The 17,121-nt window shown below is 37.3% G+C and overlaps 1 protein-coding gene across 1 annotated transcript in view; it reads left to right on the plus strand.

The window, feature by feature from the left end:
- The window catches only part of MROH9 (maestro heat like repeat family member 9), a 60,104-nt gene that overhangs the window by 12,061 nt on the left and 30,922 nt on the right, over nucleotides 1–17,121 (plus strand). Inside the window, exons 3-7 of the mRNA XM_066254487.1 lie at nucleotides 1,669–1,748; nucleotides 8,561–8,693; nucleotides 9,266–9,352; nucleotides 11,333–11,437; nucleotides 13,438–13,573. Of these exons, the coding sequence (XP_066110584.1) occupies nucleotides 1,669–1,748; nucleotides 8,561–8,693; nucleotides 9,266–9,352; nucleotides 11,333–11,437; nucleotides 13,438–13,573 (541 nt within the window). The remainder of the gene's footprint in view (nucleotides 1–1,668; nucleotides 1,749–8,560; nucleotides 8,694–9,265; nucleotides 9,353–11,332; nucleotides 11,438–13,437; nucleotides 13,574–17,121) is intronic.

Here is a 17,121-nt window from a genome sequence, read left to right on the forward strand (position 1 = left end):
TGGGGTTGCTGGTTGACTCTTGGTCGGGGCACATGCAGGAGTCTGCCTCACTCTCTCCCCTCCTCTCACCTTAAAATAATCACACATTTGTATCTAAATTTACAATAGAAGAACAAGTAAAAACGTTCAGAACTACAGTATGAGAGTGCACTACCTACTTACACTGGTTCAGGTGGTTTCTGCAGTAGTGGCAAATGGTTTATCTAGCTTTGGGAGTGGCAGGTGAATTTATTCTGAGTGCAGCCTTCAGCTCTCAATATCTAGCCTTGGCACGACACCATCAGCAACAGCATCACTATGTTCAGTAAAACCCCAGTACAGACAGCAAGCCTAGCAGGTAAGGGCGTGGGATATTCACCCCAACTCAGATACCCCACCTCACGGCACTTGTTGATATTTTGCTGTTGTCTAGATTCTAGTGATCTAGAGAGGAAGGGAAAAGGTGCAGGCTTGCATAATATGCTAGAGGGCCAAGCTCGTGGCTCCCTTTGAGCACTTACCAGGATTGTTTGGGAATTATTAGAAGGGAGTCCAAATTCTCCCAAAATAATGATTATGATGATAATCCCATTTTGGCCCAGGCTAAGGTGGCATCAGACACACACGATATGCATGTGCTTTGAAACATTGGAGATTTTAAGAAATGAGTGAAATTGGTATGACTCCAGTTTTTCTAGCCAAGAATGACAACAGCTATTGAATAAAAATATCAATGATATAAGCTATATATAAAAAGCAGATGATCAGCTTAGAAAAGAAAGCCCAAATCATAAATTTAAAAGCTTAAGGCCCACCAGACTGGTCCTAGAACCTAGCATTATTGGACTATATTACCAAGGACAGGTTTCCAGGATTATGGCCATTTTATTATTTATTTTACTATGAGTTTCTCATAAAGATCCATAATGACAAGGGAGTAACTAAAAATAAGATAAAAGAGAAACTCAGCCACAGAATAGAAGTTAAAGCCAGAATGATCAGACCTCCCCAGACACCAAAGAATTCCTGGGAATACTGGAGAGCGTGTTCTATGTCCCAGACAGTAACAAAAAGCCCAATTGGGGAAAGCAGGTGAAATTTCTGGCTAATGCCTACAACTTCATAGAATGACACCCCTGGAGAACCAGTCTATACAAGGTCGCCATCTCTTACTGCTGACCAGTGTGCATAGGCTTTTGGCACTAACAAAATGAGCAATAATATGGCATGAGGGAAAGCCTGGGGACAAGGAAGGACGCTCTGTGAATCAGTGACTCAACAGAAGGTGTGATGGGGAAGTAAAAGGGACAGAATCATAACCCTGTGGTGCAGCTGTAGTGACGGATTTGGCCCCCTGTAAAAAGACAAGCTGGCTAACAGATGGGAAGCAGAGGTCCATGTTATTATAGAACAACTGAGTGATACTAGAGCGCTGTGCAGAAGTGACCCTGGTGAAGAACATTCCTCATAAAATCGTGTCTGCAAATGCTACTTCTATAAGCACAGGGGTAAGCTATAAAAAGCCAGCACTTAGTATCATGGGTTTAAATTGCACTTTGCCTTGTCTCAACACTTCTACAAACTCTTGGGCTTTTATTCCAGTCCAATATGGTCCCATTAGTACAGTCCCACGATGCCCTGAATCTTCCAGGTCTGTTACCATGGATTCTTCTCTTTCTCCTGACACAGGAGTACAAGGCTGCCAGTCTATGTGATGTATATGCAGGCATATTAAGTTATCAAGCCATCATTCTGTCCATAAACTCCAGGTAAAAAATACTATAATATATAATTCTCTCTTGCTTCACTCACTGTCTTTAAAATGTAATAGAGGAAAATCACAATTGTGAAAAATAAAGAAAAGGTATTCCAAATTCCCCCATCCTAACTCAGCAAGCATTTCTTTCTTGTGCTCTCTCCCAAACTTTCTATGTTGCATGGAGAGGCAGGCACTTAATCCACTGCACAATCATAAGCAGATCGCACACTCAGTTTTCTCTAACACCTTTGGATTTGGGCATTAGTTCTTAAGTTTTTCTTCTTCTTTGTAATTATATTGATATTTTCATTTTAATGATGGTACATAGACTATTTCCCAAGTTTTAAATTTTTCTAAATTATGTTTTACTACAATTATGAGACTTCGTACCTAAAAGGTTTCATCTTCTCTGAAATATTTCTTCAAAACACCCTGCTACGTGCAGTTATTGATTTAGATGACAGGCAACCAGAAAAGTACCCTGCTGCTGGCTGACCCTAACAGTGTGGTCCTCCAGGACCACTGCTGAGACCTCCCTTCTGATGACCCAGCACGGTGGGACAGACCATTCTGGTGGGTGACTTGACTTAAGGGATCCCCATCAGCCTGACCACACCCTCCTTGGAACTTGCTGTCCAAGATTCTTCCTACCCAAACCCTCCTGTCTTCCTCCTCCCCTTCTCCTGGAGACTGCCTGCACCTCCAAATCTTTTTTTTTTCCATCTGCTTCCTCTGAACCACAACTAATACAGATGGGATGAAACTTGTTGGGGCTTTTCATAAAAACTGTCAATTTGCTGCCCAGAAGAATTGCACTTAATACTAATTGCTTGTTCAAAGCCTAGTTACCTAAATTTACATATTTACCTACTTTTTCCTATTTTACTTTGCTAAAAATTTGAATAGGTTCAAATTTTTACCTCATTGTTTTTTTAATTTATATTACTTTCAACATAAGCAAGATTCAGTATTTTTATACATTCATGCATTTATGAATTATCTCATGTGGGAATTTTTTCACATTCTTTGGATTTTAGTAGTAGTAGTAGTATATACTTAATTAGCTTCTCATGATGTTTTTATGGTTTTTAAAGTTGCCCTCTTTTATCTTATTAGAATTGATTTTTATAGTCATGGCTATATTTTTTCTTTTATTTTTGTATGATAGCTGATTAAAAATTAATTCTACATCTACTTTAATATCATGTTCAATATTTCCTAGTTACTTTGTTACTTGATTTTTGTTACTCTTTAGTCTAGAAGTTACTTTTATTTATGAACTAATTTGAGCTTCACAATTCCGTCCTGCAGACCAGAAGCTGACAAACTATAGCCCATGTGCTAAGTCCTGCTCTGTTTACAGCTTCCTAGTTTTGTACATCCTGAGATATAAGAATGTTTTTCACATTTTTAAATAGTTGGGAGAAAAATCAAAAGCAGACTATTTCAGGCCTTGTAACTATTATATGAAAGTCATAAACAAAGTTTTGTTGGAAAACAGCAATTCCTGTATTGTCAACAGCTGCTTTTGTGTTACAGCAGTGGAGCTGGAGTAGACGGAGGCCAGCAAAGACTCTGTCATTCCCTGGGTCATCACAGAAAGTGTCTGCTGACTCCTGATACAGACAATACTTATGTAAAATCCTTCATTTCCAATAGCATGTTTAACCCTTTGAATGTTTTTCTGTAGTTGTCTGTCCAATGGAATCACTATGGGTTTAAAGGGTTCTGAGTTGTGCAGTATCTTGATGGGAGTGCTAGACTTATGAGCCTCCCTGTGCAATAAAATCATGAACTATTGATAAATACACACCCACATCCATGAGAACATGAGCAAGTAAAACTGGAGAATTTGCAGCAAGATCAGTGGATTGAATAAGGGTCGAGATTCTGGTGGTGGTATTACACTACAGCTTTTGGAGAATGCTACCACTGGGGGCCACTAGGGACAGTGCACACACAAGTCTTCCTGTATTATTTCTTACAACAGCATGTGAATCCACAAATATCTCAATAGAATATTCAAGTAAAAAAAAAAGAACAGGTGGTGATGAGATTACAGTTTGACCCAATATAAAATACTGTCACAATAAATTTATGCCACATTTGGCCTGGAAAGGGAAATAAAGTGTTTATCCATGCGTTTGCTCTTCCTATATTGGGGCATTTTCTCCTCTATTCCATTAGAGTTTGATTTCGGTCTCACCACTGCACAGTTTTGACTTAGTGCTGTTTTGTGATAGATTCCAGTATCTGATTGAGCTAGATCTTCCCTATCTTAGTTATTGATCTTTTTTCAGCAAAGTAGTCTATGATAGTCCTCTCCCAACTCATTTTTCCAAATTAAGTGTAAATGTATTTTATTAACTTCTAATAAAAATATTCTCCAAATTGTAGCTGCAGTTTCAGAGTTTGTAAAATAATTTGAGAATTGACATTTATAAGTAACCTTCCTATTTATAAAGATATATTTTTATTTATTCCAGCTTTGTGTTATGTCTCCCTTGAAAGTTTAAAGCATTTTTAATATAGATTCTGGACATTCCTAGACTAATTTATTAGTTACATTGAATTTTGGTTTCTGTTCCATTTTATTGTTTGAGAAGCAATTACTGATATTCTGAGATGTCAGGTGGAGGGGATGTTTATCCTGTATTTGACTGAACTTACCAAACATTTTTTTAGATTATGTCTTATTAGAAATACAAGAAACTCTAACACAATATTTTAAAATAAGAAACTAAACCCTTATGCTGTTCCTGTTAATAAAAACATACTACTTCTCATTTAGCAATATGTTTGTTCTCGGTTTAAATAAAACCTTTCAAGGAATTTTTTTTCTTAGAAAATGATGTTGAGATTTATTAAATACGTTTTCAGATTTGATTAAAGGACTATTTCATTATTTAATCTATAATAAATATGTATTAATAGTTTTTAGAATATGGGGCCATTCTTACTTACATTCCAATGATAAACCATGATTGGTGGTTTTATATTACTTTCACTATTTTTACAAATCATTGTTTTAAAAACTTAAACTTTACACTCTTAAATAAGTTAATATTTTTAAATTGTCTTTATTAAAACTCAATTTGAATAACCCACTATAACCAGATCTCTGATTTTCATTCATTGGTAACTTTTCTGGATTTATAAACTCATTTGTTTTAAGATAGGGTGGGTGAGTGTGTGTGTGTGTGTGTGTGTGTGTGTGTCTTACCTATTATAGTTGAATTAACTAGAACTTAGAAAATAATACTAAACAAATAAAAATAGTGATTAAGTGTGAAGATTTTTGAATAATACAGACTAAGCTTCTGGTATCAGCTCCACCATTCACAGGTGTTGTGATTTTGAAGAAGTTATTCAACTTCCCTAAGTCCTAGGTCACTTATCGGTAAGATGAGGGTAACAATGGTATTTATCTCCTCAGTGTTGCTGAGAAGATGTACTGAGAAAATAAGTATGCAGAACAGGTAAAATACATAGCACCTGGTGGTCAAGTCCTCAATATCAGTGCTTCGTAACCCAGTCTAATATTCTTTTAAGAATCTAATGAAACTTTTGGACTCTTTCCCCTCAAAATACACATAAACACCTATTTAAAAATTGCATCTTATTTCGGAAGGTTCATGGGAAAGGCAGACCCTAGACTAGGATGCCTATGCCATATTTTAATTTTTGTTTTGTCTACATGTGTTAAAAATCTCCCACATAATACTTTTCCTGTATTTTTTCTTATTTATTACAGATTTTGCTCTTCATAGTTTGGCCAAGTAGTGTTTGGTTCATAAAGCTTCACACATATTATATTTTCATATATGGCTGTATAATTATATAAATCAATCTTGTTTCTTTTAAACCCATATAATAGTTTACTTCTTTTTTTGACTAATGTAGTCTTTCTTATTATTCAATTCTTGATTCCTAATTTGTTTAATCTTTATTTGAACTTGCCACAGAGAGTCATTATACTTATGATCTCCCCTTTTTCTCATTTTGTAATGTATTCCTTTTGTTTATGTCCTTCATTTCTTAGGTTTTATTTTTAGTCCTTTTAAAATATTTATGCTTAGCTCCTGACCGGTTGGCTCAGTGATAGAGCATCAGCCAGCATGTGGAAGTCCCAGGTTCGATTCCCAGCCAGGGCACACAGGATAAGCGCCAATCTGCTTCTCCACCCTTCCCCCTCTCTTTCCTATATCTCTCTTCCCCTCCCACAGCCAGGACTCCATCGAACCAAAGTTGGCTCAGGCACTGAAGATGGCTCTGTGGCCTCCGCCTTAGGTGCTAGAGTGGCTCTGGTTGGAATGCAGCAATGCCCCAGATGGGCAGAGCGTCACCCCCTAGTGGACATGCCAGGTGGATCCAGGTCAGGCGCATGTGGGAGTCTGTCCATCTGCCTCCCTGTTTCTCACTTCGGAAAAATACAAAAAATATATATTTATGCTTAGTTTATTTCTTTCATTTTAACTTTTTTGTGTGTGTGCGACAGAGACAGAGGCAGAGACAGAGAGAGAGGGACAGATAGGGACAGAGACGAAGCATCAATTCTTTATTGTGGCACTTTAGTTGTTCATTAATTGCTTTCTCATATGTGCCTTGACCAGGGGGCTACAGCAGACTGAGTGACCCCTTGCTTAAGCCAGCAACCTTGGGTTCAAGCTGGTGAGCTGTGCTCAAACCAGATGAGCCCGTGCTCAAGCCAGCAACCTCAGGGTTTCAAACCTGGGTCCTCTGCGTCCCAGTCTGACACTCCATCCACTGTGCCACCACCTGGTCAGGCAGTAAGAAAAACTCTTGATAGTATTTAAGTATTTTTAAGTACTTTGAATCCTCTAATTTTAAAACTAGATTTCTCACTGTAATTATAGAATGAAGCATATAACCTTTTCATATTTTAAAACTTTCTATGGCTAAGTGTATGATAAATATATGTCAGCATTCCATTGTCTCAAAAAAATCCTTGTTATTTCACTTAATACAATTTGTTATATGTATTATACATATAATAAGTATACCTCTATATTAAAATTACATATCTCGTCTTTTGCAGAATTATTTTTACCTACTACATGCTAATACTTGAGTGTTTAATCTTTCCTATAACTGTGTTCCCATTTCTCCTTGTACCTTTAATAATATAATATACATTTTAATAATCATATTTAATAATTTCTAAATTCCAGTTCTATGTGATTTTGGATATTTCATATTAATAACAATGACTTTTATTATTTTATAACAATTGTATCTATCTCTCTTAATACTCTCCAATTTGAATTAAACATTGTGTCCTATTAATATGGCCCCTGATTTTTTTCTGACCACGTTTAATATAATGTCCCCAAGCTTTTATTAGGAGGCATCTACTTTCTTGTATTCAATTGCAATTCTGGAAATTATACTTACAAATATATATATTGCCTTTTGTGTACTGTTCTTATCTAAGACTTATTGCTTCATTAAAAAAATTCCCAAGTAACTTTTTTCTTACTGTTTTTGCTGTTCTTGTTACTTCATTTCAATCTTTGAAACAAATATTTAGCTCAGAAAATTTAACAAAAGTTAACTCATACAGAAATTTAGTGAGAAAGGTTTATTATTCTTTCTTCTCAAGTGCCTTCCTATTCCACCTGGTCATACATTCTAGAATATAAGAATGAACTTACACTAAGATGTCACTTGTTGTCATACACATTAGTAGTTTAATAACTGCTCTTTTGGAAACAAACTATATGCAAACCAAAACAAACAAAATACTTGCTAACAATTGCCCAGGCTGATACACAGACTTGCGTGTGACTTCCACCTTTAGTATGGCCAACGTCTGACTTTCAGCCTTCTCTTCACACTTAACATTCAACGATATTTGTCCATCAGCAGTTATGCATGGCATCAGAGTATCACGCTATTTCCACAATCCTTGTTCATGATCTGGACCACTTTAGCATTTTTTGAGGACTGGAGATATGTTTTCCAAATACACTGAAAGACACTGTTTTCTATTTCATCGAAATCTTCATTTTGCATTTTCTTAAACCAGATCGTATATCCCTAGACAGTAAATACTTCCTACTGAAAATTCAACTGGAAACTTTTGACAGGTAGCTCTTCAGAGTCTGATAATCCATTAGAACCCATGAATCTTCTAGGATTTGAAAATTTCCTAATATATTCCCAGAGATTCCATTTCAAACAGTGAATCTCAGATATTTAGAGTATCTTGTCAAGTAGAGAAAGGAGATTCTGAGTCCACACAAGATTTCATACCTTACCATCTAATATCACCATCTTTTCAAAAATAATTATTTTCATCTCAAAAAACAAAATCAGAAAGGACTGTTATCTGGGATCTGGGTCACATACACCAAAGGAATAACAACTGTATCACAACTTATTCTTCTAGCTGTTGATGGGCGGGTCTCTTTTGCCATCAATTGGAAGATCCATTCCAATATCAGAAATACTAAAATGTGAGAAACACAGTATCATGGGTTACAGAAAAATGTGGGCATAATATACTGCCACTGCCTAAAGCTCGCATGACTTTGTACAGCTGGCTGAGAATGAAATCACATTACCTGATTATGTCTATAGAGAAAAATAGTCTGATTTCCAAATAACTGATTAAAGATGATTTTTTGCAAAAAAAATTCATCCCTTTATATTTAAAGCACCATCGACTATTTAAAACCAATGTGTCATGTATTTAAAACCAATGTGTCACATGAAGGCAAAAGCTATTCTCTCTTATCACTACAATTAGGTTACATTTGCTTTCTCTTCAATCTAAAAATGACATCTTTTGCTTGCCAGCTTCCTGGATCCCTTACTGCAATATGAAACTCAGTTACAGTTACTTAAGTCATCCTTTAAAATGGTATTTGCTATACCAAGTCTGGACAAAGTGGAAGCAATGGGGGACGAAGATGACAAGGAGGACCTGGAGGTGAGAGTGTGCTCCCTTCGATCGCGATGAGACATCATCCCACGCACGGCAGTCCCACGCACAGCAGTCTTGTGCAGTGCCCCTCCACAGGTCATGATCTTGCCGGTTTTCTCCTTCACTCTTTTTAGATACAATAGATACATAGCATTTCCCAGCCCTGATCTATACCCCTGGACTCACAAATTTTCCAACCTGCGGGATTTAATGGATTTTATAGGTTTCATAGGGACCAAATGGGTGAACAGATTTTTGGTTAATTGGTTGAGCAAGGACAGAAAGTTTCCTGGCAAGTTCTGGAAACAACAAAATGTGAGCAGAAAAAAGGTGGAGGTGGGAAGAGTCCCATAGTAAGACCAGGAATGCCTGTGGTCTGTTTCCTCAGCATAGCTGCACAGTGCACAGAAATGCGCGGCTTATGGCACTGGGCGCTTTCCTCACCAGAGCTAATGCCCTCCCTCCTTACCTCTGGTTTCTGGGAAGAACTCAGGACACCAGAATACAAAACTATGAACAATGGGGTAAAATTTTATGTAAGGTTAGCTGGCTGGTCATACAATTTTTTTGTTTCTTAGGAATTATACCACAGTATTATAAAAATATATGAGAACACTCTTCTGATCTTAGTGTCTAAAGACCTCTACAAACTTCAACTTTTAAAGGTAAAGTAAAGGGGAAATTAGCAATTTGGGTTTTGTGTCATCGATCTGAGTACACTGTACTTAATTTACTAGTTCCTGTTTGCCATACTTAATATCTCCTTCAAATATCTGGTGGCTGAAAAAAAAGTTTTTTCTTCCTAAGGTATGCAAATATCCCCTGAATTAAATCATTTCCCTTTATCTGAATTAATTCTTTTAAGAATTAATTTTGGGAGGATAGGGCATCAACAGACACCTGAGAAGCCAAGTGCTATGTGGCCATAGAGAACAGGATGACCGGCCTAAACTACATTTGGGTCCTTATAACGGTGAACCACACTTTGATAGATCTCTATGCACACTCCTCCCTAATCACTCCAGGGCTAGGGAATGTGTGAGCAGCCTATCTTCACAGATACTGTGGTATCACAAGGAAACTCTAACAATCATCCAAAACACACATTCACAACCAAGACCTCACTGTGTCTCTGAGGTCCCAGCCAGAGACAAGACTTCTCAGGACATCGTATGGTCTTTAATTTTGCATTCCTTACATGACGGCACCAGGGGGCAGCAGTCTGGAAATGAGAAACCAGACTCACTTACCCTACCAGGAGCACCTGTGAGTTGTCCAAATCACAAAGCACATTCAACCAAAGAAGCAGAATTGATATCTATGAGGACAAGAAGGACTGTCAAGGAAAAGGAAATCTATCTACTGAACTAATCGGTGCCTAATTTGACCCAAATGTTTCCAGTGCATTTTAAAATTGTTAACTTCACAATTTTTAAGTCTCCTTCTTGCTCCATGACTACAACCCTCGCCCCATGCTGCTTACTAAGCAGTACTCTACATCAGACACTAAGATGAATACTTACTACATGGGTTATCTTGTTTAATACTTAAAATAACCCTGTGAGGAAGTAACTAGTATTTCTCCCACTTTACAGCTAAGGAAATAGAAGCAAAGAGAGGAGCAATAATGCATGCAATGCTAATGAGGGAAGGAGCTACTCTAACTTGGGAGCCTGTTACTTAACTACACTGCTCACAAAAATGAGGGGATATTTTATATAAATGCGAACCAATAAAATATCCCCTCATTTTTGTGAGCAGTCTATCTCAGTCTTATACCTTCCTCGTCTAGAAATACTCCTGGTTCTCAGAAAATGCAAAACCTGACCCCTGGAAAAAGTAGAGGCTGCTGACCCCCTGAAACTTAGAGACTCTTCTGTCCTAGGAAATAGACTAGAGGACAGGTTTCTACAACGGGGGCTAGTGGACGGGAAGAGGTTTGGCCAACCACTGGTGTAAACACTACAGACTCAACAGACTGCAAGTCTGCTGATGGTACTTAGCCTGTGAAACGCACAGGCTTCCTTCCCATCCCCGGGTTGTCAATGGGCCACTGCACCTAACAGTTTAGGACCGACAGGTAGAAGTTATAGCAAGATAGACTAGAATCAAAATCTGCAACAACTTGTTAACTGAGCAACCTCCAGAAATGTACTCCAGAACAGTGAGCCAGGAAACACCTGGGTGGTAAATTTGGAAAGAAAATTCTGAGATGAAATGACATTTCAGGATTATAAAACATTTTAATTTTTTGAAACTGAAAATCAGATCCTGTGATTTAAAAAATATGTAAGAGAGAATATGTATTTTAGAGGAAAAAGAAGAGGAGAAGCTCATGATGATCCCTTCATCGCCTCATGGTGATCTTCTCATAATGCCTGGCAACATGACTATTAGAGTGGACATTAGTAAATACTTGTTGGGTAGAATTAAATAAAATAAAACCCATTTGTAGTTATTATAGTAGAAGAAGGAGTAAAAAGTAGATAGTAGCATCCTGGCCAGGCATTGTTTGTTCTTTTAATAAATATAGGTTAGGTGTGAAATAATCACAGACCGTGGCTGACCCCTTGACATGGCCAAGTTCCCTCTGCTTTGGAAATGGAAACACCATGATTCTAGGATGGCTCTTGTGTTTTCAACAGGAAATGATTGTGTGGATGCATGAAGACAGTTTCTACCTGCAGAAGAGAATTATGGTGACCATCAACAGGGTACTAAACTATGCATCCAGGAAAGCCACGGGATATGTAAGTCACAGAACACTTTCTGGCCACTTGCTTCTGAAGAAGGCGTTTCTCTAGTGCTCTTTTCCAAGACGTGGGTTTTGAGAGCATTAAATGCCTCCTGGGTATGATTGTGCTGGTAGGTTGGGATCTTAGGAAAGAACTTTTGTCAATCAGTGGAATTACTCAATCAACTGATTAAGATGCCTCATGCTTTACACCAGGGGTAGTCAACCTTTTTATACCTACTGCCCGCTTTTGTATCTCTGTTAGTAGTAAAATTTTCTACATGCCCACTGGTTCCACAGTAATGGTGATTTATAAAGTAGGGAAGTAATTTTATTTTATAAAATTTATTAAGCAGAGTTACAGCAAGTTAAAGCATATAATAATAATCACTTACTAAGTACTTTATGTCAGATTTTCGCTAAGTTTGGCAGAATAAATCTTTATAAAATAACTTACTATAGTTAAATCTATCTTTTTATTTATACTTTGGTTGCTCCACTACCGCCCACCATGAAAGCTGAAATGCCCACTAGTGGGCAGTAGGGACCAGGTTGATTACCACTGCTTTACACCAACAGTATGAGTATGGTAAAACCAGGTTTTTGCCCACTGTCTCGATACTTCTCTGTAGACTACAATCAATGTTAGTTGTAACCTTATAAAGTCTTCCATCCCTACTTGGCTTCTTATTTCTCCTTCTTATATCATATTTTTAAACCATCATTTATGTTAAATTTATACAAGTGATTCTTGAGTACTTTCATTAACATATGCTAGAGATATAGCCAAAGTCTTTATTCACTACCCTCCCTACCCTGATTCCTTCATAGCCAAGTCGAGTGATGGGTGGTGTGCCCAGTAGCTTTCAGACAGACTCCCACATACACACATGGAGACATATAGCTTTGTCCCTTACTGCTTCTTTACTGAGGTTACTTCATATTTACCTACAGTTCTGCAATTTTCTTTTTTCATACACAATATATCCTACAGGTATTTTTATAGATTTGTTTCATCCTTTTAACCACAGCATATACTCCATAACTCTAATATATTATAACCTCCTTAACTATTCTTTAGTTGATGGATTTTTCAACTGAATAGTTTAGTATATTCAGGGTTTTTTTTTCCCCCTCCACTTCAAACAATACTAAAATGGTCATCTTTGTGTAGGTATGTATGTACTTATATGTACTTAGAAAGGAAACAGATCAGAAAGAATGAGGAGGTGAGAGTTGAGTGATGCCCAGCTGGCCTCCAGTCTGCATTCCTTGAATATTGGAGTGCCCATTTCCTCCCACCTTCACACACACTGGGGTGTTCTCAGACTTTTCCATAGCTGCCTCTCAGGTGGAGAAGAAATAGGTATCTCAAAATTGTCAATATTTCTAGGGTTTTCTATGTCCTGAGTGAAATCCTTGCCTGCCTTTTAAATTATCTATGAATATGTCTCTCTCTTGTGGATACCCAGCCTCTCTCGGTTACAGTTGTAAAGTCCATTGTCCCACACACACAGCCCAACCCTCCACTGTGAAAGTGCAGATGTGTAAATTCACACGTGCAGCAGAAGGCTCTCACACATCGAGTGTTCCGAACTATCATTGAGATTTGTCTGAGAAGCCAAGTGGGCATAGTGATCACTCTGTTCTGCAATGTTTGCTAAATGCCACCAGGTGGAAGCAGACCAGCATTTTCCAGAACATGGAAACTAGTAAGAGCTCATAGTAGTAGAAGCATCAAGCTTTACCATTAACTTTCTCTTTAAATAATGTCTTCTAAAGAGGGCTAGGTCGGTGAAATTAATGAGTGTGAGGAAATAAGCATATAAAACAAAAAAATCAAAAATATTATTAATAAATAAAATATTTTAAATATTTTAATATATTAAAAGCTGAGCTTCTTACAGGCTTGATCTCTGTATCTCTATGATGCAAATCAATGAAGAATTATTCTGTTCTTCTCTATTCTCAGAGTTTCATTCTTAGAATATATTTCTCTACTTTATTTCACACTAGATAAATGTGCATGTTCCATGTCTGGGGGTCCTGGCAGCAGAACTGTCTCTTTTGTGTTCCCACAATGATCCGTCCATCCAACAGCTAGCGTCCAAGGGAATGTACTACCTCCTCTGCATTGCACAGTGTCAGAAGGGTAAGAAAGAATCATCACCTTCTCTAAAGGATACTAAGAGTCTGCTACTATGATCAGAGAAAAATCCAACAAAAATAGAAAGCAGAAAACTAGTAAGAGAATAGGAATGAAGCTAAAAGCAGACTCTTTGAGAAGATCAGAGTGGTAAGTCAGAGAGAAGACACAAAGTACCAATATTAAGAATGAGAGAGATGATGTCACTAGAAATTTTATAGGCATTAAAAGAATAATAAGGGATACTATGAACAACTTTATGCCAGTGAATTTGACAACTTAGACACATTGAAAACACAAATTATTAAAGCTCATTCAAAAAACAAAACAATAGATAACCTGAATACTCTACAACTCTCAAAGAAAATGAATTTGTAGTTAAAAGCCTCCTTACAAAGAAAACTCCAGATGCACAAAGAAAACTCAGCAAACATTCAGGAAGAAATTATACAAATTCATGCAGAAATGTAAAGATAAGAGAATACTTGCCAACTCATGATTCTGATACCAAAACCAGGTAAAGACATTACAAGAAAAATAAAAATCTACAGGCTAATGTTTCTCAAGAGCACAGATGCAAAAATTCTTAACAAGGTTAGCAAATCAAATACTACAATACACAAAAATAACAATATACCATGATATAACAATATGTCATATGGAATTTAAAGAGTGAACCTATAGCTACCATTACACTTAACAGTGAAATAGTGAATAATTTTCCAAAAAAAAAAAAAACAGAAAAAAGACAAGGACAGGCCCTGTCACTGCTTCTATTCAACACTGTGCTGAATAGAGTCCAGAAATAGAACCACATACATATGGTCAAATGAATCTTGACCAAGTTTCAAAGGCAATTCAGTGGAGAAAGGATAAATTACATAAAGGATGTCTAAGAATTTGGTTATTTCATATGGTACAGGAGAAAAACAAGACATCTGTGAGGGGTGAGCACACAATGCAGTATAAACATGGTGTATTACAGAACTGTACACTTGACACTTATTTAATGTTATTAACCAATATCAGCCCAATAAACTTAACTTTAAAAACTGGTTACTTACAGATAAAAAAAAGAACTTTAAGCTATATCTCATACATGTACAAAAGCTAATTAAAAATGGATCAAGGGGCCTGACCTGTGGTGGCTCAGTAGATAAAGTGTTGACCTGGAACACTGAGGTCACCAGTTTGAAACTCCAGGCTTGCCTGGTCAAGGCCCATATGGGAGTTGATGCTTTCTGCTCCTCCCCCTTCTCTCTCTCTCTAAAATGAATAAATAGAATATTTTTTAAAAATGGATCATGGGGAGTGATGTAAGAGAAATGGCGCCGTGAGGAGTGATACCAATAAATCTCCCCAAAATTTCAACAAGCTCTTCAACCAGAGACAGAAAAATCTATCCTTGGAGCATCTAGAAGTCCCACACACTGAACATGAAGTACTATCAACAAAACCACCCTCAGATGCCATTAAGGAAAAGGAAATTGAATATCATGGATACAAAAGACAGAGATGTAGCACAAATAGATGAGAAAAAAAATCTATGGAGAAAAAAATTAATATATTGGAAACCTTGGAGCTAAATGACAGATAATTTAAAATAGAAATCCTAAAAATACTCAGAGATATACAAGAAAACACAGAAAGGCAATTTAAAGAGCTCAGAAAACAACTCAACAGGCCCTGGCTGTTTGGCTCAGTGGTAGAGCGTTGGCCTGGCGTGCAGGATTCCTGGGTTTGATTCCCGGCCAGGGCACACAGGAGAAGCACTCATCTGCTTCTCCACCCCTCCCCCTCTCCTTCCTCTCTGTCTCTCTCTTCCCCTTCTGCAGCCAAGACTCCATTGGAGCAAAGTTTGCCCGGGCACTGAGGATGGCTCTGTGGCCTCTGCCTCAGGCACTAGAATGGCTCTGATTGTGGCAGAGTGACGCCCCAAGATGGGCAGAGCATCGCCCCCTGGTGGGCAAGCTGGGTGGATCCCGGTCGGGCGCATGCGGGAGTCTGTCTGACTGCCTCCCCATTTCCAACTTCAGAAAAATACAAAAAAAAAAAAAAAGAAGAAAACAATTCAACGAACACAAAGAATATATTACCAAGGAAATTGAAACTATAAAAACAAATCAAACAGAGATGAAAAACTCAATTCACAAACTGAAAAACAAGGTAGCAAGCTTAGCTAATAGAACAGGCCAGATAGAAGGTAGGATTAGTGAAATAGAAGACAAGCAACTTGAGGCACAACAGAGAGAAGAAGAAAGAGACTGAAAAATTTAAAAATAATGAGAAAGCCATACAGGAATTGTCTGACTCCATCAAAAGGACTAACATAAGAATAATAGGTATATCAGAGGGAGAAGAGAGAGAAAATGGAATGGAGAACATACTCAAACAAATAATAGATGAGAACTTCCCAAGCATGTGGAAAGAACTAAAGCCTCAAATTCAAGAAGCAAATAGAACACCGAGTTTTCTTAACCCCAACAAACCTACTCCAAGGCACATCATAATGAAATTGGCACAAACCAACGACAAAGAAAAAAATCTCAAGGCAGCCAGGGAAAAGAAGAATACAACATATAAAGGAAGGCCTATTAGATTATCATCGAATTTCTCAGCAGAAACTCTACAAGCTAGAAGAGAGTGGACCCCAATATTTAAAGTCCTGAAAGAGAGGAACTTTCAGCCAAGAATACTATACCCATCAAAGCTATCCTTCAAATACGAAGGAGAAATAAAAACATTCACAGATACAGAAAAGATGAAGGAATTAATTTATCATCAGAAAACCCCCACTCCAGGAATTACTAAAGGGGGTTTTCCAACCAGATACAAAGAACAAAACAAAACAAAACCACAAGTAAAAGCTCCACCAAGAACACAATAAAACCAAATTTAAACTGTGAAACAAAAACAAAGAAAAGGGGGGGGAGAGGACAGAGATTAACAGTAGCAAAGGACGATAGAGTGCAGAAGTACTCGTAAGATAGTGTACTACAATGAACATGGTAGGAACTCTTTTCATTACTTAATGGTAACCACCCTTGAAAAAACCACCACAGAAGCACATGACTTAAAAAAGATAGCAACAGAGGAACAAAGTATGGAATACAACCAAACAAAAACAAAGGATAGAAAAACAAAAGAGAAGAATCAAATAAGACACAAAACTAACAGAAAGCAACTTATAAAATGGCAATAGGGAACCCACAAGTGTCAATAATTACACTAAATGTAAACAGATTAAACTCACCAATAAAAAGACACAGAGAAGCAGAATAGATTAAAAAAGAAAATCCAACTGTATGCTGCCTACAAGAAACACATCTAAGCAACAAGGATAAAAACAAATTCAAAGTGAAAGGCTAGAAAACAATACTATAAGCAAATAACATCCAAAAATAAGCAGGTGTAGCAATACTCATATCTAATAATGCTGACTACAAGACAGCAAAAGTACTCAGAGACAAAAATGGTCATTTCATAATGATTAAGGGGACCCTGAATCAACAAGACATAACAATTCTTAATATATATGTACCAAACCTAGGAGC

Source organism: Saccopteryx bilineata, chromosome 2 (assembly GCF_036850765.1).
Source record: "Saccopteryx bilineata isolate mSacBil1 chromosome 2, mSacBil1_pri_phased_curated, whole genome shotgun sequence".
In the NCBI taxonomy this organism is placed as follows: Eukaryota; Metazoa; Chordata; class Mammalia; order Chiroptera; family Emballonuridae; genus Saccopteryx; species Saccopteryx bilineata.